The sequence below is a fragment of the Geospiza fortis genome, unplaced genomic scaffold (assembly GCF_000277835.1).
Source record: "Geospiza fortis unplaced genomic scaffold, GeoFor_1.0 scaffold53, whole genome shotgun sequence".
NCBI lineage: Eukaryota > Metazoa > Chordata > Aves > Passeriformes > Thraupidae > Geospiza > Geospiza fortis.
The window spans coordinates 14,132,154-14,156,294 of NW_005054305.1; the positions used below are offsets into that span (position 1 = coordinate 14,132,154).

Consider the following 24,141-nt stretch of genomic DNA (forward strand, 5'->3'; position numbering starts at 1 on the left):
ATTTTGAAGGCATAACTTCACCTATTGCCTTCATTTTTAGAGACTGTTTCCTTCTATCATATTTTCATCCCTGTTCCTGAGTCAAGGTTTACAGAGTTCCTGCCAACATAGCTTTTTATTTCAGCTCAGAACACCTCATCCAGGAGCAACAGTGATGGCTATCCTGAATAAAGGCATTGGCTCTTTTTCATGGCACTTTCTGTCTATGTTCTATAAAATACCTGTATATAAATAAAAGTAAATGTTCCCTGGCTGTTAATGAGAAAATAATCCTGCCAACATCTTTTATGACATTCTAGGCAGTTATGTCCACTTGGGAAAATTTCAGAAACAGCTTGTAAACTCCAGTTAAAAAGGAGCAAAGACCACCTCAGGAATTTCCTGAAAATAGCATTGAAAGTAGGAAGTAACAGGTTAAGAAGCTCATTCTGTTTCTCTCCTCGTTGTGCAGTCTAGGGAGTTCTAAGTAGTCTAGGTAGTTCTAGGCTAAAAAGCAGAGTAATACAGGTACCTAAATTCAGTAGTTTTCCAGAAGTCAGCAAAGAGAGCAAGGTCAGGTGCCAGCTACTCAGTCTGCGTGCTTTAGGGTGAGGATTCACTCCACGTGTCCTCCTAGCAAGGTTGTGTCACACAAGTGATACTTAGTTGCTATTTGCTACTACTGTTGCCTGGAACTAATTCTGAGTTTTGATCAGTTACATACAAAGAGGATAAAGATGTGCGTAGGTGGATGAATGGTATGGGAAGATAAGGAGCTAGAAGAGAATTTTGGTATTTTAACCAACTCCCATCTAAACATTATCTTTCTTTCTTATTTAGTGTAGACTTAGGTTAAAATGCTGTTAGCTGGAATACAGATAGCTAAAGCTGGCTGCTTGGTTTCTGATTTTTACTACTTTTGGATAGACTGAGACAATTTTAATTTGTACAAGGAAAAAATCATGGTTTTGCCCAAAACACATATCCTAATGTTGATCTAAACAGAGGAGTTTTCCTTTTGAAAATAAAATGCTGTGCAACCAGAGGTTCTTTCCATTATGACTATCAGTTTTATGGCCTAACAATCCCTAGTGCCTGCACAAGAATGTGCAAGGCACATGGCTGTAAGATACACCTCAGCAGTTTGAGCAAATGCAATTCTAGCAGGCTGTGCCATTTTCTTATGCAAAAGAGGGAATGCAAGTGGGGTGGAGCTCTGAAACAGAAGTAGAGAATAGGAGAGTCAGGCAGGTAGGTATGACAACATGTAGTACAGACACCAACAGGGACAGCACGTCTTTTCATTTAAAAAACATTACCATCAATGAAAACAGTAAGCCCACATTAACATTTTTTTCTCTACCAAAGAGCAAGTCATACAGGATGGAACTGTTACAGAAGTAATTTGTATTTAAGTAACTGCTTATTAAATAATTTAATTACCACATAACTTCAAGCAGTCACCAGGTCTTGACCTAAGAATGTATCTGTTACTCTCTGGGATGGAAATGAGAAATTACCAAAGGAAGTAACACCTCAAAACAGGGCAGTCACACAGTCTACAGAAACCAGTTCTGCCACTAGGACTCCTGCTGTCCCCCACTGCTGACAAAAGGAAGTCCAGACATGTATCAGAGGGCAAAAGTCATCATTTACTGTCCAATTCACACACACAGTGCAAAAATAATTTATAGTTTATTACCCCTGTGAGAAAAGTATTCAGGAACAGATAAACAAATTCATGTTTGGAACCAAAAGTAACAGAATTTACTGAATTACGCTTAAACCCTGTACATACACAAGCTTATATGCTGTACATTGTCATAATTGTGAAGTTGAAAAATTACTAAATACAGAAATTATTTGCAATTCTCTTTCCTAGAAGGTAAAATGACAATATCTATTGATGGATTTATGGTGTGTGCATATATCTCAGAGGATATAGTTATGCACACCAAGTACATGTTTATATTGAAACAGGAGTACATTGCTATATCAGTGCCAGTTGGAGACAACTGAAAGGGTACTGGGTATCTGAGGATTCACTGTCACTATTCAGAAGCCATGTTTTCCTAATCTATTCCCAGCTTTTATCAGGAAAGTGCACTGAAGCACTGCCCAGAGACAGCTGTTGTCACTCCATTCTGGAGGACTCTGCTTTCCAATTACTACACATGGAAGCAACACTATTTGACAGGCTCTTGTTTGCAGAAATCTTAACAGCTGACACCCAGCCCAGTGACAGGAAGGGTCTGGACTGGATCAGAAGAAGTTGACCACTTTGTATTGTTACTGTACACCAGCAAATCCAGGCACTTAGCGCTATCAGTATTTCTATTCTCAACTGTTCTAGAACTATGGGCGAAAGCTTATCTTTATTATAATCAAAAACAAACTTTCCCTAGACCTCAGTAGGATAGGACATTCTCTTACATTCTAATGGAACTGCATTTTAATGAACCTAGGAATTTTACATGTTTGGCAAAGTGCATACTTTAAGAGAATCATTCAGATATTTATAATAGTTTAACTGAACTTCAGAGTCAAAATATGATAAATTCTCTACAAGATAAAGGCACAATATTTACAGGTACTCTTACCACTGCAGCTTTAAATAAGATAAACTAAATAACACTCTTTTCTTTGAAATTAAACTGTTAAGAATTATAGTAATAATCTTTCATAAAAAAGTAGATATGCTTGTGCATTTAGTACTCTTGATTCTGGAACCATCTGAACATGGGCATCACTAACGTACACCCACTGTCCTCCTGATGCTCCCATGGCTTCTTTCAAACCTGAAATGCAGAAGCAAAAAAAAATTTTTTTATTGTCTTTCACAACATCATTAAACAAATACAGTGGCTATTCCAAAAAGCAACAGAAGCTTATAATGTATGAGAGTAAGTCATTACTTAGGTAGAGTCTGCTATTGAGTTTGAAACTTACATGTCAAAGAGCACTGTAAGAGAAATTGGTGGAAGACAATGCCTAGGAATGAATGCTGCCATGGCTTTTTTCATATTTTTTTCGAAAGCCTAAGACATTTCCAGTACAGTTTGCTGAGCTCCAACCGGAAGTTATACTAGAACACAACCAGTTCTGACATAGAAAAAAAGTCTTACTTTAAAAGCTGACCAGTGTGAAATTAAGAACATGAAGAGATCTAATCTGTTTTAATAATCATTGCAAGATAAGCATAAGACTGCAGGAGACTTTGATTTCATTAATAATGTCAAAGATTGTCTTTCTGGGAAATGAGCTTCAAATGCAAAGTGATACTACATAGCATAGAAAGCATAATGCTTGGTTCTCACTTTCCCCCAAGAAGGGAAACAGAAAATATATTTACCTAACTTTGACAGCTTAACATATTATTGCTGCTGCAAATTTTTCACTTACAGATTCTGTCCTGGAAACTTATTTCTCTCTTGTCCTAGGGTGACTTTATGATGCTTGTATCCCCAATCATCTGTTCTCCATATCCATCAAGCATTAATAAGAAAGAACTAGTGTGCTGTTCTCAAAATGCCAACAGAAACCCTAAACCAAACCTTGTATCTTCCATGAAAAAGATTCTTGCTGTTCACATTAAACCAGAGTATTCCAGATTTTTAAGTGTTAAAAAATTCCCATCCTAAAATATCTAAGATACATAAAGTGCTCAAATATTCAGAAAATGTAATTTAATTTAATGTAATGGATTTGACTGGTGTATTAAACCATTTTCAGATACCAAATATGCCTAACAATTAAATTTTACCAGGCACAACTATTCATCAGGATGTATTATTTTGAGTAGGAAAGAGAGGAAAGTTTTCCCTCAATTATCTGTTTAATAGCTGAAAGAAAATTCCATTATTCACTCAGTTCTATATGGCATTAATAGCAGAAGTAGGATATGCAACAACAAAAAAGAATAATTAATAGAATCATAGGTTGGTTTGGGTTGGAAGAAACTGCAAAGACCATCTAGTTCTAACAGCTGTGCCATGGGCAGGGACACCTCCCTTAGCCCAGGCTGCTCAGAGCTCCATCCAGCCTGGCCTACAGCGCATCCTGGGATGGGGTTTCTACAACCTGTCTAAAAACCACAATTATTCTCAGCTAAAAAATTATTTGTTACAAATCCCTGTAGACAGTTACTTTTGGTTTACAGTAAAGGAAAGGAAGCTCTGTTTGTACATACCCAGAACAGATTTAGTGGTAGAAATATGCTCCAGCAATTTCTTGGAGGATGTCCTGACTTTCACATACGCTGCGTAATGACCCCCTCTCATTGAGCCACTGTGCTCCACTATTCCATAAAGACTATACAGCACTCTTGCACCATCCATAACGTTCTGCATTCCCAGAAACAGAAAACAAAGGTGAATTATTTCACAATAAATTTTACTGGCATGTTAAGTAGCTGGCAGCAGTATGATTCCAAAAGAGGCAAACAGCCATCCACAGCATTTCCAACAGCAAAATACCTCTATTACAAGTACTCAGTAGTCTTACTAATTTAGTTACCATAGAGACAGTAATACTTGTCTTTAATGCTGTTATGTGCACCAACACCACCAAGGCACCACAGCTTAACTAACATTAGCTAACATCTCTGATATTCTTGATATGAATGGGATTGCACACAATTACAGTTCTGATGTCAAGACACTATCTGAAAAATTCACTCTACAATTTAATTAAAAATCATCATCATCATCAATCCAATTTAACTTGTGGTCAGTACACCAACTGCTGAAGTGCAACAAAAATAAAGACTTGAAATTGTACCTTGCAAGATGCAGCACAGAATGGTGCTAAGTCTAAAATCAATGGGAAGTCCACATGCCTGTTTACTTTCCGTAGACTCAAACCAGCCTTCAAAAGAAAAAAAAAAAGAAAAAAAGAAAAACTGTAAAATACATATTTTTACAAGGTAGCCTTTTAAAGCTAAGGTGTATCATTATACCATTAAAATAAACCAAATCCAAGAATAAGATTTTAACTGATTTAAACCTTCTTTGTTCTGTTTCCAACACAGTGCTACAGTAACAGGATGGACACACAAGGGGTTTCCCTGGATACATCAGGATGGCTAAACCTACTCTGAGGGTGTTAGAATAATCACAACAAACATAGCATGTTTCAAACAGTGCTTCTACCAGGTCTCCATCTAAAAAGGCAGTATTGGGATCCACAATGACACTTGATGAACCATCAGTTATCCACCAGTGGGGCAGAGGAATATACAAGAGGGGTCTGGCCTCTTACCTGGTGGAATCTTTTCAGGTGGAGAATAAGAATAGCAGGAACTGAAGAAATCAGCAGCTGTTTCCGAGCATTTGTGTAGACACCTTCCATTTTCTTTTCTGTATTTATGAATATCAAAATAATATGTAAAGTGAAGGCAGTCATATGGAATTTTTTTAATACTTTCTAAACATCTGACAGAACAGATCTATGCTGAGATGGTTTTGTACTTGTTAAATAAAACACAAGGGAAATTTTGTGGAGTAACAAAAATATTTTCTTATTTTTCTAGTTATTAATAAACAATCTGTGAAATCTGAGCATTATTTTAGCCAGTCTTGTGCAAATCAGACCAGAAGCTGGATGCCTGTCCGCTATCTAGGTCAGCTTGCACACTGAGATAACTACATTTTCTGTTACTATAGCACCCAACTTTCCTGTTAAAACCTAAAATAAATGGATGATCCCTGCATAAAAACTGGAAGGCACAAGTCTCTTTATCTGTGTTAATGTCCTAATCACTAAGAGTTGAGTTTTCCATTCTTCAGTTCTTTCTGCATGACTACATACTTTATACTTATTTAAGAGAAAGGTCTGAGGAGAGCTGTCTACTTCAGGAAGCTTCATAACCTGCTGGCTTCAACATTCAGGACTGGGATATGTGGCCTCCAAACCCTCTATGGTGCAGAAGGCATGGAACACAGGGTGCTTACCAAAAGTAGCACAGTGAAAGCTCCACAGAAAAGCTCCACAGTAAAAGAGAACATACCACTAGAATTTGGTTTTGCTGAAAAAATTAATTTACTGCTTTTACATATGTTCAAAAGAAAATAGTTCATTTGAGGTATAATGGAGCACTTAATGTTTGATTGGGTGACCTCTTACATCTTTTGTTTTAGAAGGAAAAAATAAATAATGAGTAATTGTGAATTGATTTTGCTTTTCCATGGTGCCCATGGAACCAAAGTGTTATCTATATGGCACTTATAGTCCAATGATGATTAAAGGTATAACTATAAAATACAAATAATTTTTCTGAATTTACTCATGCTTAAATTTTATCTCTCCAGGTATCTATAAATGCACAGCAAACAGGCAATTTTTTGTTATTATACAAACTCCCTTTATTGTATTTACAAATTAGCAGAAGAGCTCAATTTTTTTATTCTTCTGAATTTCTATATATTAAAAAACCCCAATCCTCCAGTCCTTCTAAAATGTTAATTTTTCATTAAATTTAAGTTGTTTTTCTTATTCAGTGAACTCTAATGGTCTGCTTGGGATATACAAGCATCGAGGAAAACACTGTCACAAGAAGGTGCTTCTCTCTCATCTCCATTCTTACAAATTTTTGGAATTTTTTTTCTCTCTTCATTGCAACTCTCTTTTTTTGCCTCTTTTTCATACCTAATTACATTACTTTCCTGAGTATGTGAACTACTGGGGCTGAATATTACAGGATATATTCCAAAGCTTTGAGGATTGTAAGGAACAGAAACAGCAGCAAAGATTAGTATCAAGCAATGCACATACTCGGTTTACAGTCATCTTTAAATTCTTTATCTTGGACAGAATAAAGATGCAAAATCAATTCTATGTCACATCTACCATTATGTTCTAAAATAAAAATTAGTCCTGTTGCCATTGCCTGATGAAGTTTTAAGTTGTTACAAGTTTTGTTTAGAGGGACATTTTCTATCTAACTACAGCAGGGAGACCCATGCTGAAGCAATGGAAGAGCAGCCAGCACATAGGCTTTGGGAGGCAATGCTGGAAATTGTCCAGAGGTACAAGCACTTTACCTGTGGAGTTGGTTTTCTTCTGATACTTCTGTTTCCTTTCTGTGCAGCTCTCACATAAAAGCTTGTTGTTCCCCATTAAGAGCTCTACAGAGGTGAACTGGTAAAGGCAGGACTGAACAGAACATTCCTTTGAGCTAGTTATGTAGCTTTGGGAAAGCGTCTGGAAAGCATTTTGAGGGTTTTGTGATAGTGAGGATTTGCCTACTGAGAACATGGAATTATTTGATAAACCCAATGCTGGATCTCCACAACTTGATTTTTTATCTTCATTTACAGGATCGCAGAAGCTAAGCTTGGATATGGAACTGGAAATCATCTCTTCGGTGCTGTCACTTGGCTTGTGCGGCGTTTTAGGGTTTAAGGGGTTGACCTGCACACCAGACACGCTGCTGGGTGGGCTCAGAGCTGTTTGCTTAGAAGCACTTTCGCTTTCTGAGGCTTCACTGTCGGCATCAAAGCTGCTTTCGGAGCGGCTGGCTTCCTTCTCACTGCCCTCCGTCTGGCTCCCATTGACAGCCGCCTCCGCACAGGGCTCTTTGGAGTACAGGACGCCAGAGCTACCTTCCAGCTCCAGCTTTTTGGCTTTTTCCTGCATGATAACAGGACTTCTTTCTTCTTCCTTTGAGGAAGCTTTTCTGGCAAGCCGTCTCTCATGGTTCAACTGGTTCTGTAAATCATGGCATTATTAATTCAGTAATAGAGGGGAGAAACAGGAAGCAGATTTGTAAGCGAACAAATCTTTCGCAACATGACAAATGCAAAGCAAATTATTGGGGGGTTATATTGTTCTATATTCTCCATCTCTCATGTCTAAGATAGCTGATTTCCTTAAGAAGTTTTTACACTAATTTAGGATTAGAAACCTACATCCCAGTCAGCTAAGTCCACTTATACTTCCTGTGAGATCAATACTTCCCACAATGAATTAATTTCACTTTGTGACAGCTGTAGATGGCACACTTGAAGTGGTATTCACTTAATCTAATTTAAGCTTCTAAAAGGTCCTCAAGTTTAAGTTACTCCCCTGACCTCCCATGAGAAGCCTTAGTGGACGAGCAGCTCCAGAAAAAATTCAACTCGCCTTACGGGCATTTGTCATAGAATTAACTAAGACATCCCTAGGAGGATGTTTGCTGATTTCAATATCACCTGAAGTTGACTTTTATTTCAATCAAGATTGCAAGAAGAAGTAAAAGATTGCTTCCACAGAAAACTACTCCTATAGATTTAGAAAACCAAACCCACAAAGCTGCTATAATTTTAGGTGATTTGCAAATGTTCATGACTCTTTTCTTGCCTCCTTTTGTTTGGCTACTTTCCAAAAGAAACTAGCAACTTTCCTTCCCCCTTTTTTTTCCTTTATTTGAATTGGATCAAAATTCCAGTGGTACCAATGGGAATCCTTCCATTAATCTCAATAGTTTGAGTTTTAGGCCTTTTCTTCTATAACAATCAGTTTCTGCACTACTTCTTTCCATCCTTTCCTTTGTTTCTACCTCATGTCTATTTTCTACTTCTGACTCATTCTCTTCTCCTATCATTCTTTTATATTTTGTGTTTTATATGTTGTATTTTATACACTGTATTTTTTCTTCACATGTCTTTAATGTGTTAGGACTTGATTCAGGAGGGTTTTTATGGTACTCAACAGAGCACAGACCCTTGCAACAGTGCCAAAAGTAACATGAATTGAAACTAGCCTGCAGATTTTTTATTTCCTTAAAAATGAAACCCTGTAACTGAAAGCTAAATGGTTACCAATGACTGTCATTTCTCATGCTTCTAATGATAACCTAAATATTTTAAAACAAGTCTATGCCAGCTATATGTATACTAGAAAACCCCACTGACATGTATCAAAATTCCCTGGAAGTTCTCAGTCACCCTAGAAATTTGAGTTAACTCAGGATGACTGGTTAATGTGAGTAGTTAAGTTCTTACCTTATCTTTTGTTAAAGTGTGTTTCTTGACAATTTTGGGTTGATTATTCAGAGTACTGATAGAAGAACAATTATACTGACCAAGATCTGTCTCCTGTACACTTTTACTTTTACCTGTTCTTCCCAAGGGCACAGGTTTTGCAACCTAAGAAATTAGACAGGAAATTAGGAAAGGCAACACGTCAATTTTGTATTCCTTTGCAACCTACAGAAAAGATGAATGCAGGTGGATTTTTTCCTTTATTTTAGAAAACAGTGACCTACATAAAACCAATTAAATGGCCCCCTGAATTGTGATATAAGGCTACTTTCTAATTTTTTTTTAATCATGAACTCACTGTCAATGTCTCTGAAGGTTCAACTGAAAGCCACAAGGAATAGGAATGATACAAAATTTCTGTATGTAATACAACACAAAATAATCTAATCTACTATTGTGTAAGCACATCCATAGCTGTATGAGATGTGACTTTATCAAAAGGGACACAGGTCCCCCTAAGTCAGTCCCTGGTGCAGCCTGTGACAACAGAGCTGCCACACACCCCCCCCATCACATTACTGGCAGCAGCACACGTCAGGAAAGTGAAGGAAAGTGCTGGCTATAAATGCCCATCCTCAAGCAAGTGCAGCCACTGCTAAACAGCCAGAGAAATCACCTCAAACAGAACCCACGAATTTCCCTTGTTACACATGGGAGCCAGGAAGCACAAGGGCCCAGATACTCAAAATGCTGTAAAAGCCTTAACTCCCACAGGCATCTGCATGCAGTGCACCAACAAAGACGAAGAACTGGTTATGAAAAAAACTGGTGTTTGGAGAAAAATACATTTTATACAGAAATAAATATTACATTAACTACTGTCCCTTAAATGTACATGAATATATGCAGGATGGAGGAAGAACCACTCTCAACCCACACTCACTACTCTCAAATGAAAAGCCCAAATCCTGAAAAAACAGCTCATGCCTTCAAAGGAACACAGTCTGCAGCTAATGAAGGTAATCCATAAAATGCTGAGAACCCCAGAATAAATAAATTCAAATATCCATTTTTAAAGTGTCTCATCCTGTAGGTAAACATCAGCCCAAGGGACTCAGGTTCTCTAGATACAAACCAATAAGTTAGAATCTGACTCTCTGGACCTCCAAAAAAAAAAAGGCTTATAATGATTCTATTTATATAAGTACATAATATTAAATTAAGCTAATCTCAGATCTATATATTCTCTGGGTTACTATAGGCATTTGATGCAAGTTTGGACTAATTTAAAGATATATGTACTTATGACATTGTATGCATATATATATATATATAAAGAAAATCATATAATGGATAGATGGATAATAGTACATGTATTTATGAACAATGTTACAGTTTTAGGCTTAAAGCAAAACTATGTGTATACAGATAAGTATCTTCATAAGGCTATTAAAAAACAATCCACTGGAAGCAATAGTTACTTATTACATATTCTGTTTCTTACCCTCTCCTCTATTATAGGAAGTGAAAGATCAATGAAAGGTTCTTTTACTGTTGAAATCTTGAAGAAAAAGAGAAAATGCACTTAAATGCAAAGAACAGTATATGGGTTTAGTACATAGCTCCCTTTATTTAATCAATTTGTTATCAAAAACTATACAACAAGCTAATTACTTACAAGATGTATGAAACTACAATGAAGAACTTCCCACTAACTTTAAAAATTATTAAGTTAGGTCTAATTTTCTTTCTAACATCACACAAAACTTCAGCATGTAGAGGTCAAGGGCAAGGCCATCAATCTGGGCATGAACTGACTTGAAGCAGCGTGGTGCTCACTTTCTCTGAGCTCCAGATGGAGTTTCAAGTGGGCCCCTGTGGTACCCCTCTGCAGAAAGCTACCTTTTAGTGTCTCCTGATTCTGGACACTTCTGCACAGGTGCTTGAGCTGTTATGCAGCAAGGACTGGTTAATGACAGTTAAGTGACAGGTTCTAACCTCATGCTCTCAGTTAAGATTAAGTCAGTCTTATTGGTTACAGTCAAAAGCTTTGTTAGATTTTTTTGACACCATATACTAATTGGTAAAAGAAATCAAATTACAGGGGAAAAGAGACTTGAAAAAAAACCAACCTCTTTTTTTGTACTGAGGTTTCATTTTGCCATATATAAGCTGGAAACATCTTGCAAAGCATACCTAAAGACAATCTCTTCCAGCACTTTCCATCTGCCTTTATCACTAAGTTCCTTAGGATCTCTCCCTTGCTGTTCTCGAATTCCTTCCAAAACTGACTTATCTTACCTCTGAAAAGACTGTGAAAAACAAAACCTTAAAAAAGGAAGTAAAAATCATGTTGTACATTTAAGTCACAGCCATGCCATCAATTACTGTCACCATGTCCCTTCTCTTGTATTTGTGACCCCATCTTCCACCTGTGACACTTGGTATGGACTGCAAGCTTAATTTACCTGTTGTGCCAAGGACTCAGGAATGTTTAGGTTCCAGTAAAGCAATAAATGGGATCAAAAGCAGGCAGCTCTGGTGACTGACTGCCTGCCTGGTGAGCGATGTTCAAACAGGGGCTCCTCTAAAGCGTCGCTTGCATGAGCAAACACGTATCAAAAATATCTTGCCAGTGTAGGCAAAGGAAAATGAATGCTAAACTCCTCCTCAAAGGGCTACAGCTAGCATATTCTCAAGTCCTGTGCAGGCAGAATATAAGAAGCCAGCAAAAATAGATGAGACATGCAAAATACATACAACCTCTATTTTTTATATGGTCAAAGTTCTTCATTGGTACTAGTAGCACATTGAAGAGTAATCTGCACATCACACACAGGGAAGTTTACCTGGCACTGCAGGACTGTGCTTAATTTTTCAGACTGATTAATTTACTTAATCTCTATAATATGAAATAGAATGTTTTAAACCAAACACAAATGTAACATTCAATTTAAAAAGTCATGCAATTAAGATTTTTCTCTGTCAAACTTAAAAGAAAATTATAAGGATCATGGAAAGCATTTATGATGGAATGTCAGTAATATTAATTATGAAAGGAATATATTGTTCATTAGGGTTATTATGTTAATTATAAAAAATACTTCAAAGAAAAAGAAGTCATTTTAGCATTTTCCCACTCATTCTAATTCAAAGTAAGTAATTTCCAATTTTCAGGTGTATCCCAGAAGAGCAGGCAGAAGGATTTATATTTTAAAATAGATGTTTCAAAAATATCAAATAACACTGGTGTGTAACACATATGATTATAGAATTTGGAACCTCCAGCCTTAATTCAGATGTAAAATCGAGCCCAGTACTTGAATCCTTTTTGAATTCAAAGGATCCCTCTTCTTAGGTCTGGGAGGATAATGCTTTAAAGAAGGAATAAATAATTTCAAATGAGAAACTTTCAATAAAGTCTTGTTTTTACAAACAAACAAACAAGTATAAAATTGGCAACACAATTTTATACTTTCAAGACAATGTAATCAAACCAGTATGTGATCTATTCCACATCAAACCAAATTCCAGAATACCTACATTTTCACATTCCTCACACATGACAGTGCTAGTCAATTCACCAACAAAGATCCTATCTATGAAGTTCATCTTCACACCCTCTCTTCCATATGCTGAAAAAACATTGCTTTTTTTAAATGTGAAAAATAACACATCCAATGCCACACTATAAGTACAACAAAATTCTTTCCAAGATATATTATGAAAGCACAATTTTAAACATATTCAAAATGTTTTGAACACAATACAGTAACCAATACATCATATACTGTGTTATCTCAACATTTAAAAATGTTTTAGTGAAAAGGTTCCCTTTTATCCTTCCCTTCCCCATCTTCTGTAACAGTAATAATATTGTATCTCTTAAGAAAAAGCTTTTTATATCTCAGTTTTCTTTTGAGTAAATAACATTGCATTGCCTTGATACAGACACTGGGGTAAACAGAGAGATTCTCACCCTTTCAAAATGGGTTTTTGCAACTATAAAGCTCTAAAATATAACAAAATCATTTTCTAATACATCTTTATGCCTTAACTTTTGCAGATTTGGGAAGGATGACTACAAAAGATCTTAATCATTAGGACTTTAATTAAAACAAAATCCCCCAAATTAGGACTACTGAATAAACAAACACATGGGAAAAAAAAACCCACAAAAACCTCTTCTTTTGAAAAAAAAAAAGCCTTCTTTAGAAACAGCTGCCTATCTTGACTTTGTACTTAGAGTGCTCACAGCACCAGTCAACTGACAGAAATCAGTTTTATTTATGGAAAGTGGCCTATGTGAGTATAAAGTAATTATGACTATGTAACAAATATAAAGCAGGCTATTTTAGAAAACAAAATTAAATTCTACTTATTATTAAGAGTTGGATTAACACTGGGGAGCCTTTCTCCTGGATACACAGATGCAAGTCAGCACACACTAAGCTCTCTGCACTTTAGGTACACACTAGGCGGCACTAGAGTAACACAGAATAAAGTCTGGCCATTACAGCACTTCAGATCTCCTGATCCCAACAGGCAGTTCAGAAAAAAATGTTATTTAAAGACTAGTGCAGTTTTAGAAGTTTTCAATAAAGAGTTGCATACCTTTGACTTTTCTTCTAGTTTCTTCATCTGCTGTCTTAGTAGTTGGGTTATTGAATGCCTTTAAGATACCAGTTTGTATACGCTAGAAGTAGAAATAAAACCAAGTATTTTAAGTGTAAACATTCTAAAAACTAGTCATATTTGGTTAGACTTTATCTTGTCTTATTTCCATAAAATAAATGTAATTTAATATTGTAAAACTATTGTTGTTACTCACTAACAATGTCAAAACTACATGAGCTTAACTTTCGTAGATAATCGCCCAAAAATTTCCTTCCCTTAAAAGGGAACCATCATAGGGCACTTCACAGGTTACCAAGAAACTATGAGATTTTCAGTGAACTAATGCTATCCATTTTTCCCACTGCAAATGGACTTACACTGACTAGGATATAAAATACTTCAAAGGCAGCTAAGAGCCTTTCACTAGCCAAACTTCAGTGACTACATTTGGGCAGTATTTTTATCACTTCTGTTCATTTTCTAACACTGTCAATTCCAGAGGTATGTTAGAAAACCTTAGAAAAGAAAGAAAACTTCTTACGAATTCACGTAAATGTTACCAACATTTACTAAAAAAAAACTTCCTAAAAACTACAGTTTTGAAAGAAGGATCAGAAAGAAGAAAATTAATTAATGAGTTGTAGCTGCCCCTCCAGATAGGGGGTGCTTTTCCCTGATATTTCTCAACTGCCTGGAAGTGAAGAGGCATTGTATTCCTGGCAGCAGAACTGCATGGGCTGGTAGAAAAGCCCGACCTCTGACATGCTGCAGAGAGGGAAGCAGGAGGATGAATCAGGTCCCCTGACTATAGCTACTATGCTTTCCCTTTTCCTGGCAAGTGTCCTGTCTCTCTGATCCACAGACTCTAGTAACATGTATGAGACTCCCTTGTTGGTGTGCAAATGACATTTATAATTAAATACTGAAGTCACACTTAGAGCAAAGTACCATTCTAAGAGACAAATACCAAACCCTCTGCAAGCAACTCAAACCCTCTGTCCTAAGAGGAAAAGATTAATAGATGGCTCTAGTTTCCAGGCAGCAAAGCACACTTCCAAGCCACATATCACTGTAGTGTGAGGATGACAGACAGTGTCAGAGGTTTGGTTTCCAGTTCAGGCACCCATCAGACCAAGTCATACTCCGACCTTATGAGTATGTGACCTGGCTTGTGAATTAACTCCCGCTGCCCCGAGCTCAGCTTTGTGCATCTTAAAGCCAACAATATACTAAAAGGATTAATCAATAGGTAATTCATGAAGTTGAGCACCATAAATGGGTTTAGGGCCATAAGCAACCCTTTTGTTGGGATTAGCGCGTTGAACCATTTATATAGGTCAAAGAAAGACATAGTCTTTGAATGGGCAGGGTGCTGTGGACAATGGCAGCAGACATTAATCAATTAGCAGCAGGGTTCAGCCACTTCAGGCCCCGGTGTGAAACCATCTCCAGCCCACATTGCTGGGGACGGCAGACGCTATGTCATCTTTATTGTTATATGGCCAAGCTTTTAGCTGAAAATCCACTTGTGTACACTTCCTAACTTTTTTCCTCAGGAATACGAAAAAGTTCAGCCCTGGTGTCAGACACAAACACAAAACCACACACAAGAGGCAAAAGTATAACAGGATTTGTGGTTAGCTCCTATAACTAGTGTTATGTTATGTATTTTATGTATTTCTCATCAAAGCTAAAGGTTTAAAAACAACTAATCCTGGCAGGGAGAGGGAAGCAGGTATGGCCGGGCTGCTGCCTGTGCCCAGCTGGTTGTCTGCCATCTACAGACCTGAAACATGGGATAATTAAAAAAAAACAGAGAGAGGGAGGGGGAGAGAGCTTTTACTAGTACTGTCGGTGGCAGAGCACCCCGAGGTGATAAAGATGTGTTTGCAGTCATGCACCATTAGGGCAGCAGTGGGATGTAATTGCAGGGCAGGGTGGCACCCACGTCTCTCCGCCTGTTGATGGAGTGGCAGAAATACTACCCAAAAATCACTGTAAATTCTTACCATCTTCCATCACTCTTTTGAGGTAGATACTGTAGCTGTCACTGCTCTCTAATAATAAATAATTCAAAAGGCAAATGCTAATGCAGGTTATTGCAATGATGGCACATCCACTGGTGAAGCTGACAGGACTGACTTGAGGGGAAAGCACAAGCACCTCCTGGAGAAGCAGCTTAGTTGCTGTAATAATCCTGCTTTCTGTGATTCCTCCTTTGCCAAGAAAACATAGTTTTCACCTTTTATTACATGGAAATCAAAAAATAAAATAATAAAGTTTCCCTCTGCTGCAAAAACGCAACAACTGTTTTCCAACTGAAATAAGCTGCTTCTGCTGTGTGCCATGTTCAAGACATGATCTTCTAAGTGTGAGTGTCAAGGTTTGACTGTTCCTTCTTGCAGTTCAGTTCTGTTTATAAACAAGAATGCTGACAAGACCAGTAAATATTCATATTCTGGCAGGATGGGGATTTGTTCAGCTCTACTGTAGTGCCAGGAACCAGGCTCAGACACAGCTTTACATCTTATCTGTGACAAAATTCAGCTCAGGATCACAACATTGATTGGGTTACTAAATTCAAGGGAAGAGGAAGCACTCTGGTCAGTACAAGTTTTAAGGCCTTCCTTTAGAGGAGACCTAGAAAAGGCTATTTACCACAAAGCATCATCTGAAAAGAAGGGTCCAAGACTAAGCCAGACTGATTAAATCTGACATGGTCAAAACAGCAACCAGACACTCCCTTTCTTGCATGAACAATGCAGGAAGCACAAATAATTAAGGAAAATAAATGAACAAATAAACCTACACGGGGACATTTTCAACATAACAAACTGCTTCTATACTTCACATACTTGGATGTAGATTTTAAGCAATGAAAAGCAGCACCTTATTGATAAAGCAAGGAGTCTCTTCACACTTTCAAGAGACACAAGAAACTTTGCAAGATTTTCCCCCCTCCCCCCACAATTTTCAGTGAAAATTTTTGGTTAAAATTATGGGCAGGCCCTTATCTAAGAACTGCTGATTTTTGATCCAAAGCTTTAAAAATTCACTTTGTCAGGTAACGCAGAGGTCCCACCTTTATCTTCTTCATATCTCAGATGTCCCTTTTTTCTCCTTTTCTATTTTTAAAGGCAAACAACTTGGATTCCTAAAGTTATCTTGTTCTACTTATCATATTCTTCCTACTAACTGAAACTTTGATTCCAATCAACTATTTTAATAAATTAACATGAACATAATTAAATTTCTTTCAAAAAAATATTTTTCTCAAGATAATGAAAATAGACACTCCTGCTTCATGAAGTACACCTTTAAAATTTTGGGAACATGAAGAACATTGAAGCAATGACTAGTAGTTCACTTTTAAAAGACACACAAAGACATTACTTTTGTCTCCTCGATCCTGATTGCATCCAACAGATAGTGCAGAAGCTCCTGGCTGTCCTGCTGCTGGAACCCCTTAAATCGAGGAGCCCTATGAAAGAAACAGTGAAGAATTTAAAATTACCTTGGGAGACTCTTAACAAGACAATGTCAACATCAGACACTTTGCTGGGGTACAAATAGGTACAATCCCTGCAGAACCTCATGGGGCTTTAGGAAGCTCCAGGGCTTTAGGTGCAGCAGGCAATTTCTCCAACAAGGCTGCACTTTAACCTGGCTTGCAGTTTGATTCTATGGAGTATAGCTTGACTAAAATACAGATTTGCCAGTAAAGTCTCATCCATGCCAGCAGCCCTTTCCTGACAAACTACACCAGCACCACCAGACATTCCCAATGTCACGGAAGAGAGAGAAAAAAGATTTTCCAAGTGCTTAACCTCCTTTGTTATCTCCCCCTTTTCTCAACTGAGGAGAAATCTCAAATGTGCATGAACAGTCCTTCTAGACCACCAGCAGCATCCACATCACCCTCAGAAGCCAGAAGAAGAAAAACATCAGTTTCTGACTATGCTCCTATTTACACTGGTGATCTTCTAGGCAACTGCACAGGGCTAATATTGCATCAGTTCTGAGACAGCCACTCAGTGGCATCAATCATTACTATTCAAGAACTCTTGAATTCTTTTTTACTATTCACAGCATCTAAATGTACTCTAAATATCACATTTTTTCAGGCATAGATTACATAGAAATTAGAAAAAATAAATTTATGAGTACATGGACAGATCTTTAAGGTGATCCTTAAAGATAGATCCTTCTTACCACAGCCAGAAGGCTCCTAATTAACAGTTTCATTCTTCAGGATCTTGCAACCCCAAATGAATGGTGTTTGCTATTAACACATCTCTGTTCACACTGTGTAACTGACTGGCCAAACTACATCTGTCTTTCCAGGCAGGTTACCCTTTAGATCCTTAATTACAGTCTTGAACTACTTAATCTAAAATGAGATTCACAAGGGGTTGGAAGAGACCACTGGAGGTCATCTAACCCAACCTCCCTGCCCAAGCAGCGTTCTCTAGAGCAAGTGACTTAGGATTGCAATGGGTAGGTTCCTGAATTTCCAGAAGTGCCACCAAATGGCAGCTGTGACTCTTGCTGCAGAATGAGGTGAGCACACACAGGTGTAACCACGTGCACCCCTTCCCAAACCTAGCACAGGGGACAAGGGGATTAGCACAGCTCAAACAGGAATTTTATCAAACTGGCAGAGCAGCCAGAAAAACCAACCACTCACTCAGCTCCTCAATTCTATTAACCACACATTGAACCAGTTTTCACTGTGAGCTGGGGATTGCATGCTGTGGCTAGCCAGTACACAGGGCTGCAAATACCTATTGCTATTTCCCCTGGCACAATGATCTCCCTTGCCCAGCAGAGCTCCTCAGCTGCTCAAGGTTTGGAGGGTTAGTGAGGCTTCCATCCCACTCATACACTAAAGCTGCTCACATTTGCCTTCGAAGTTTGTGCTCATGGACAGGAGAAATTACAGAAAACGCCCAGATGTGCAATGTACCCACAACAGTAAAATGTAAAGCTGGGCAAGGTGTTGAGATGCCAAGTTAGGGCACAGCAGACATGGGCACAGGCAGGAGAGTGATACAGGGGTCTCAGCTTTGAACTGCTCCCTGCAGGCACTGTGGGGTGTAACTGGAGAAGGACTGAAGGTGACAACTCAGATAGTTAAGGTCAATGCCTAAAATTAAGTGGAACAAATCTGGACCTGCATATGCAAAACAACATGTTCTCATTTACAAATAAGATACTTTTACATTTGCACTTCATATCTAGTTTTTGATACAAAGTTGACAATATCCCTAGTTAAAAATGATTTAATGAGGCTACTGTACTGCGAGGCTCACTATAAAATCTGGATTCAGTAGAGTGGGTGACTTTTTTAAGCATTCTTTTGAAACTGAATTTTTTCATGAGCAAGTCAACATCAAAAATTAATTTCAAATTTAAAAAATTGAAATAATCTTTAAAATTAAATAATTTGCTTAATATCCCTAAAATACCATCTTTTCTCCTATTAAAATCATGCTTGATTTCTAATAAATTTGATTATAAATTGCAAATTCATTCTGAAAAGCACTGAACCTTTATTTTGGTTCCAATAAAACACTCAATATACATTAAAAAAATAAATAACATGTGTAGCTGTGTGCACATTTGCACGCATGCAGTTTCACTTTTCAATTTGCCAAAACAGTTTTCTCTCACTGAATGTCCAGGAATCTAAAAAACCCAGATGCCAAAATCAGTTCAATTCTGAGAAATCTGGTTAGTTAGCTGCAGTATTATCATTAATTTATGAGAAATTTCTTGTTTTCCTGAGGCAGTGAGAACCAATGAGTATATTCAGCCCATCTCCTCCAGCACAGGCACATTAATAGCTCCACTATAGCAAGAAAACCCTCCACATATACATTTTCTGGGTCCTGGTACTAAGAGGGATTTTGTTATTTTTTGGCAACAAAAGCAGGACCTCTTTCAAGAGACACTAAAATAAAAGGGAAGAAAAATTAATTACTACTTGACAAAGGAGCAAGCAAAAATACCATCACTGTTACAGGAGAGGTATTTTTTCCCTGCAGAGACACCTCACAGAACTAAATCTTCAATGAAAATCAGGAGAAAGCCCCACACATACTTTTTATTACTGCAGTGCAACCTCCCACTGATGAGTATACAGAAATCATTTCAGGCGCAAATTAATTTACTAATTTGTATTTCAAAGTAAAATAATTTGCCTGCATGTTCCACACAGTTTTATTAGCTTAAATTAGAGAGGAGGAAATTAACTCAGCCATGGAAGTTTTTAATTTTGGTTTGGTTTTTTTTTTTCATTTTATTAGAACACAGTGCATTTACAAGTACAAGATTATTTAGGCTTCTCAGGGCCTGTACTAAATTTATATGCCTGATTTTAATGGATGATGGGAATGTAACAGCTACCACTTTAAAGGTGAATTGGCAGGGAAAGTGACTTGTAAAGATTCCCTGTAAGGCTGAGTCATTTACTTGGACTGACAAATTATGTCATTTTTAACACTGCTTAAAATATATTTAATGCGTCATTCATGTACAAAGCATGCCATGTAATGTTGGATATAATTCTAAATATCTCATGTTTTGTGTAAAAATATTTGAAATTAATGCATTTGTTTGGGGGGGAGGGTGGGCGGGGGGGAGCCACAAGAGGAAACCAAAAAATAACAATAAAAAGAAAGGAGGGAATTTTACACCTCACAATGCATTTACTGAAAACTTCCTACACTTATAAACCAGCATGAGGGAAGAAAAAGGAATTAAACCACGCTGATACATAGAAATCTGACAACTAAAAGATGTGTGCTCTCGTCTCCTTGAAAATGCGCTTCAAGCAATATCCTTGGCGAAAGTGGGGGACTTGGAGATGGTTGGTTGAGCTGACCGCTCACAGATGTGCTGACATATGGAAGCCAGTGCCAATGCAATACAACCTGTTGTACAGTGTCAGCAGGATAATGACAGAACAGGTTGAACTCCTGCTAATGGCCAGAAGTGGTGAAGGACAACTGTGACATCTCATCTACTAGCCTCTCGTTGCTCATCTGGAGACCAGTGAGAATTGCTTGACTGTCAGTTAAAGAAATACTTTTTATGATGATCTGCTTCCTAGAATGCCCTAATAAAAAAAACTACATAGTAACATAGTATTTTAAAGAAAAAACCTAATAGTTATTATTCCTATATTATATTCATTTGAGGGAAAATAAGTTATGCTTTAAAAGCAGAACTGGGATACAATCAAAGTCATTCAATCATACTGCACAGAGCTGACATACTTTTACTGTTTTTAATAAAAATCTTATCTAAAATCATCTTTTCAAGAATTACTATCTTTGTGCAGAAGATAGCCTAATACCTTGGATAATTTTAGAAACAACAATAAGCACTTGGAAACAGAAAACAGAAGATACTATTTGATTTTTTTCTGTAAGGCAACATGCACAGGAATCCTGTACTGCAGTACATACACTAGAGAGTTCTGCTTGGTAGGAGGTGCCTGGGAGGAGCCCAGCCAAACATGGGCTTGCCTCCACATGTAAGTAAGAGATAACACCAGGCACAACTGTACTATCTCAAGGGCATGGAGAGACAGCACTTCACACTCCTTTGGAGGTACTGGCTGATTCATTTCATCTTTTTTGTCTCACCTTCCCCCAAAAGGGAAAATGAGATAACTCTACTTTCTTGCAATGCACCAGATCTATTCTTTCTTCCTTTAAGTCCTGCTAAGATTTCCAACAGCACTCTGATCTGACAGCAAGTTTCATAGGTTAGCCCTATAAAATGCTAAAAAAACTCCTTTTTCTTTTCCCCTGGCTCTAAATCTGTTGCCTTTCAGTTTCAGAGAGAGCTCCCTGAACTCTTATGAGGACAATTAAAGAAGCACAGCTAATTTATCATTCATTGTCTTCTCTTGCTGTCTTGTCTTCTTTTCATGTTCTCTCCTGCCTGAACTCCCAATATTCCCAATGTTCCTGTTGACATAAAGGCTTCCTATTTTTGTTACCCCTCCCTAAATTCTGGTTAACCCAAATGGAGAATACACCGCCAATGTACCTAATAAAATTACTAGTTTTCTTCTTCATTTTGTCTATAACCTATGCTTACACAGCTCACCAATACCACACACTGAAAATACTTGTGTTCTCCAAAATGCTGCACAGGTCTTCCTTCAGAGCAGAAGTGAACATAAAGCTCAGGAACATGTACAGATGATTGCTGCCAACACACACTTTTACATGTAATTTGTCTACTTTGCACTCATAAACTTGTTCCTAAAATAATGAAAACCCTGACAAAGTTTACTGAAAAAAAAGACATGCAATCTCTCAACTGCTGTTGCCCAGAGAAGCTGTAATCTCCTCTGTCAGAGCTCCTCAACATGACACAGCACCACCAGCAAGGCACATGGAGGCATGACAAGGACATAAAATAATCCATAACTACTGGCCAAGGAAACAAACTGTGTGTTCTGCTATTATACTTACATGGTGAAAGTCAAATGGGAAAAATAAACAAGCAAAAAAATCTTTTCTAAGAAGATTATTTTTCGGTATCTTCTTAGATACAGTAGTATTATTTAAAAAGAAAAGGCTCAAAAAGACTCCTTAATGAGAAAAATCCTGTTTTCTTTATTTCTTATATCTTCTATAACATTACCTTAGTTTTCCTTAGCATTTCCTCTCAGAAGTGATAAATGTGGAATTGTTTAGGTTTCCCCTCTGAAACTATCATTCTGTTAATATCAACAGCCTAACCACACATGACCTCCATTCCACCAGTCCCACCTCTGCCTTCAGTTCTACTTTCTGCACATGAGAAGGACAGATGAATAATGGTCTTTGGAGAATGAAGACCTATGTAGATTTTCTGAACACCAATAAAATCTTCATTAGGGAAGTATTTTTTCTTGCATGGTAATATAGCAATAAAATACTACTATTAATAATTATTTAATGGAAGTTTGAAGCAGCTAAATTCTGTAACTCCTTTCTGGACTTATCACTTACATGCTTCAACATTTACTTGCTACACGAAACTAAGCTTTCTTCCACCAATAAAATTACTCAATCATAAAAAATAAAGGAAATACAATTTATGTCCTCTTAATACATCAGTGTTGTGTTAGTCACTAAGTCTCCAGATAAGTCAGAAGTCTGCAGCCCTGATATTCAGCACAGTGGAAAACCAACAGAAGGGCCCCGTAGCTATGCTCACAATCTGTCCTTGCAAAACATCTGACAGCTGCAACACTAACAAAATTAACAGTGGATGAGTTAGTACCAGACGCTAAACAGTTGCTATAGAAAGACTCATCCACTTCTTTCTTCTTCTCCCCTTCTTCAACCTGGCTACTCCACCACTTGATAAAATTAACACTTGGTATCATTTTTTTCTTTTATTATTTAATACAAAAAAAAAAAGAACCACAAATGTCCTTTCATACATAAGGTTATGAACTTCACACCATGATCTCCCCAGACTCTTAAAGAAGCAGTTTGCAGTTGAAAATGACTGTGTTCCAGTTCTCTTACTGCTCTTGAGCAGTGAACACGTATCCACTTGCAGATTTTGGGATCCCACTCAGGGACAAGCCAGAGCTGCAGCTGAACAAGGCAGTGTTTGCACCCTTTTCTGTCCTATACTATCTGTACAATCTCCTTCACAAATTCTTTACTGAAGAAAGGTGCAGTGATATACTGCATACTTGCACTGAGACAGCAAAATCTGTGATGGGGAAAGAATGAATTTAAAAAAAGAAAAAGAGGTTGCAACTGGAGTCAGCAAACCTTTATGTTAATATATATAAACCCAAAACATTACTATCAGAATAGGAATGCCCCTCCCCATGTCCTTCTTCCCAGTAGCTGTGTCAGTGTAGTTCTTTTTACACATTCACCCCGTTATCTCTTTAGGAAACTTGTTGTTTGAACTTTGCTTGTTGAATAAAAAGAGTTTGTGCTAATATGAAGACCATGGGTAGTGCCTGCCTCTAGGATTACTTCATTAACACAACCTCTTGGCAGCATGCAAGAAGCAGTTTTACAGAGAAAGCTGCAGTAACACAGACTTCTTCATAGCTGAAACTCCTGCAGTCTTGCCCTGCTCTCTCTTGCATTTCAACTTTGATGAAAAATAGAAAGCCAACTTTAAAACAAAAGAAAGAAAAAGGCTTTGTAAAAATGGCATGAGAGAACAATGCATTCACACTGTTAAAGCTAATAAATAGTAAATGCATTCAGCTTGCAAAGATGAAGATTTCCCATTCTCCTACTTTTACCACTGCACACTGCTGAATATTCTGAAACCTTCCCTTTCTTGCTTCTGTCACCAACAATGAGAAAACAATCCAAAGACCAAAGCCTTCTGTCATACCTGTCCAGCCCCTTACTGCCCTCGAACATCTAACTTCTCACTAACAGGATGTGGCTGACACTTTTGCTGTTGATAGTAGAGCTAGTAAAGGATTTGTATCTAAGTGGTGTTCTGCAAAGATAATGAAAGTAAGAAGTAGGGATGAAGGCAAGCAATGGCAGGAGCTGGCAGATATTTCTATAAACAGCAAAAGTGTGCTGACCAC

The 24,141-nt window shown here is 37.6% G+C and overlaps 1 protein-coding gene across 4 annotated transcripts in view; it reads right to left on the minus strand.

The window, feature by feature from the left end:
- Positions 1 to 1,610: 1,610 nt before the first annotated feature.
- The window catches only part of USP45 (ubiquitin specific peptidase 45), a 44,760-nt gene continuing 22,229 nt past the window's right edge, over positions 1,611 to 24,141 (minus strand). For 2 of the 4 annotated variants that reach the window (XM_031066525.1, XM_005418341.3), the window contains 10 exons: positions 16,950 to 17,037; positions 13,554 to 13,635; positions 12,483 to 12,574; positions 10,444 to 10,500; positions 8,961 to 9,104; positions 7,020 to 7,686; positions 5,239 to 5,336; positions 4,759 to 4,845; positions 4,169 to 4,322; positions 1,611 to 2,777 (listed from right to left, as the gene is read on the minus strand). In XM_031066525.1, coding sequence (XP_030922385.1) covers positions 2,644 to 2,777; positions 4,169 to 4,322; positions 4,759 to 4,845; positions 5,239 to 5,336; positions 7,020 to 7,686; positions 8,961 to 9,104; positions 10,444 to 10,500; positions 12,483 to 12,574; positions 13,554 to 13,635; positions 16,950 to 17,037 — 1,603 coding nt within the window. In that variant the 3' untranslated portion in view covers positions 1,611 to 2,643. Of the gene's footprint in view, positions 2,778 to 4,168; positions 4,323 to 4,758; positions 4,846 to 5,238; positions 5,337 to 7,019; positions 7,687 to 8,960; positions 9,105 to 10,443; positions 10,501 to 12,482; positions 12,575 to 13,553; positions 13,636 to 16,949; positions 17,038 to 24,141 lie in introns of those variants that run through there. The other 2 variants (XM_031066526.1, XM_031066527.1) reach the window with 2 other exon arrangements.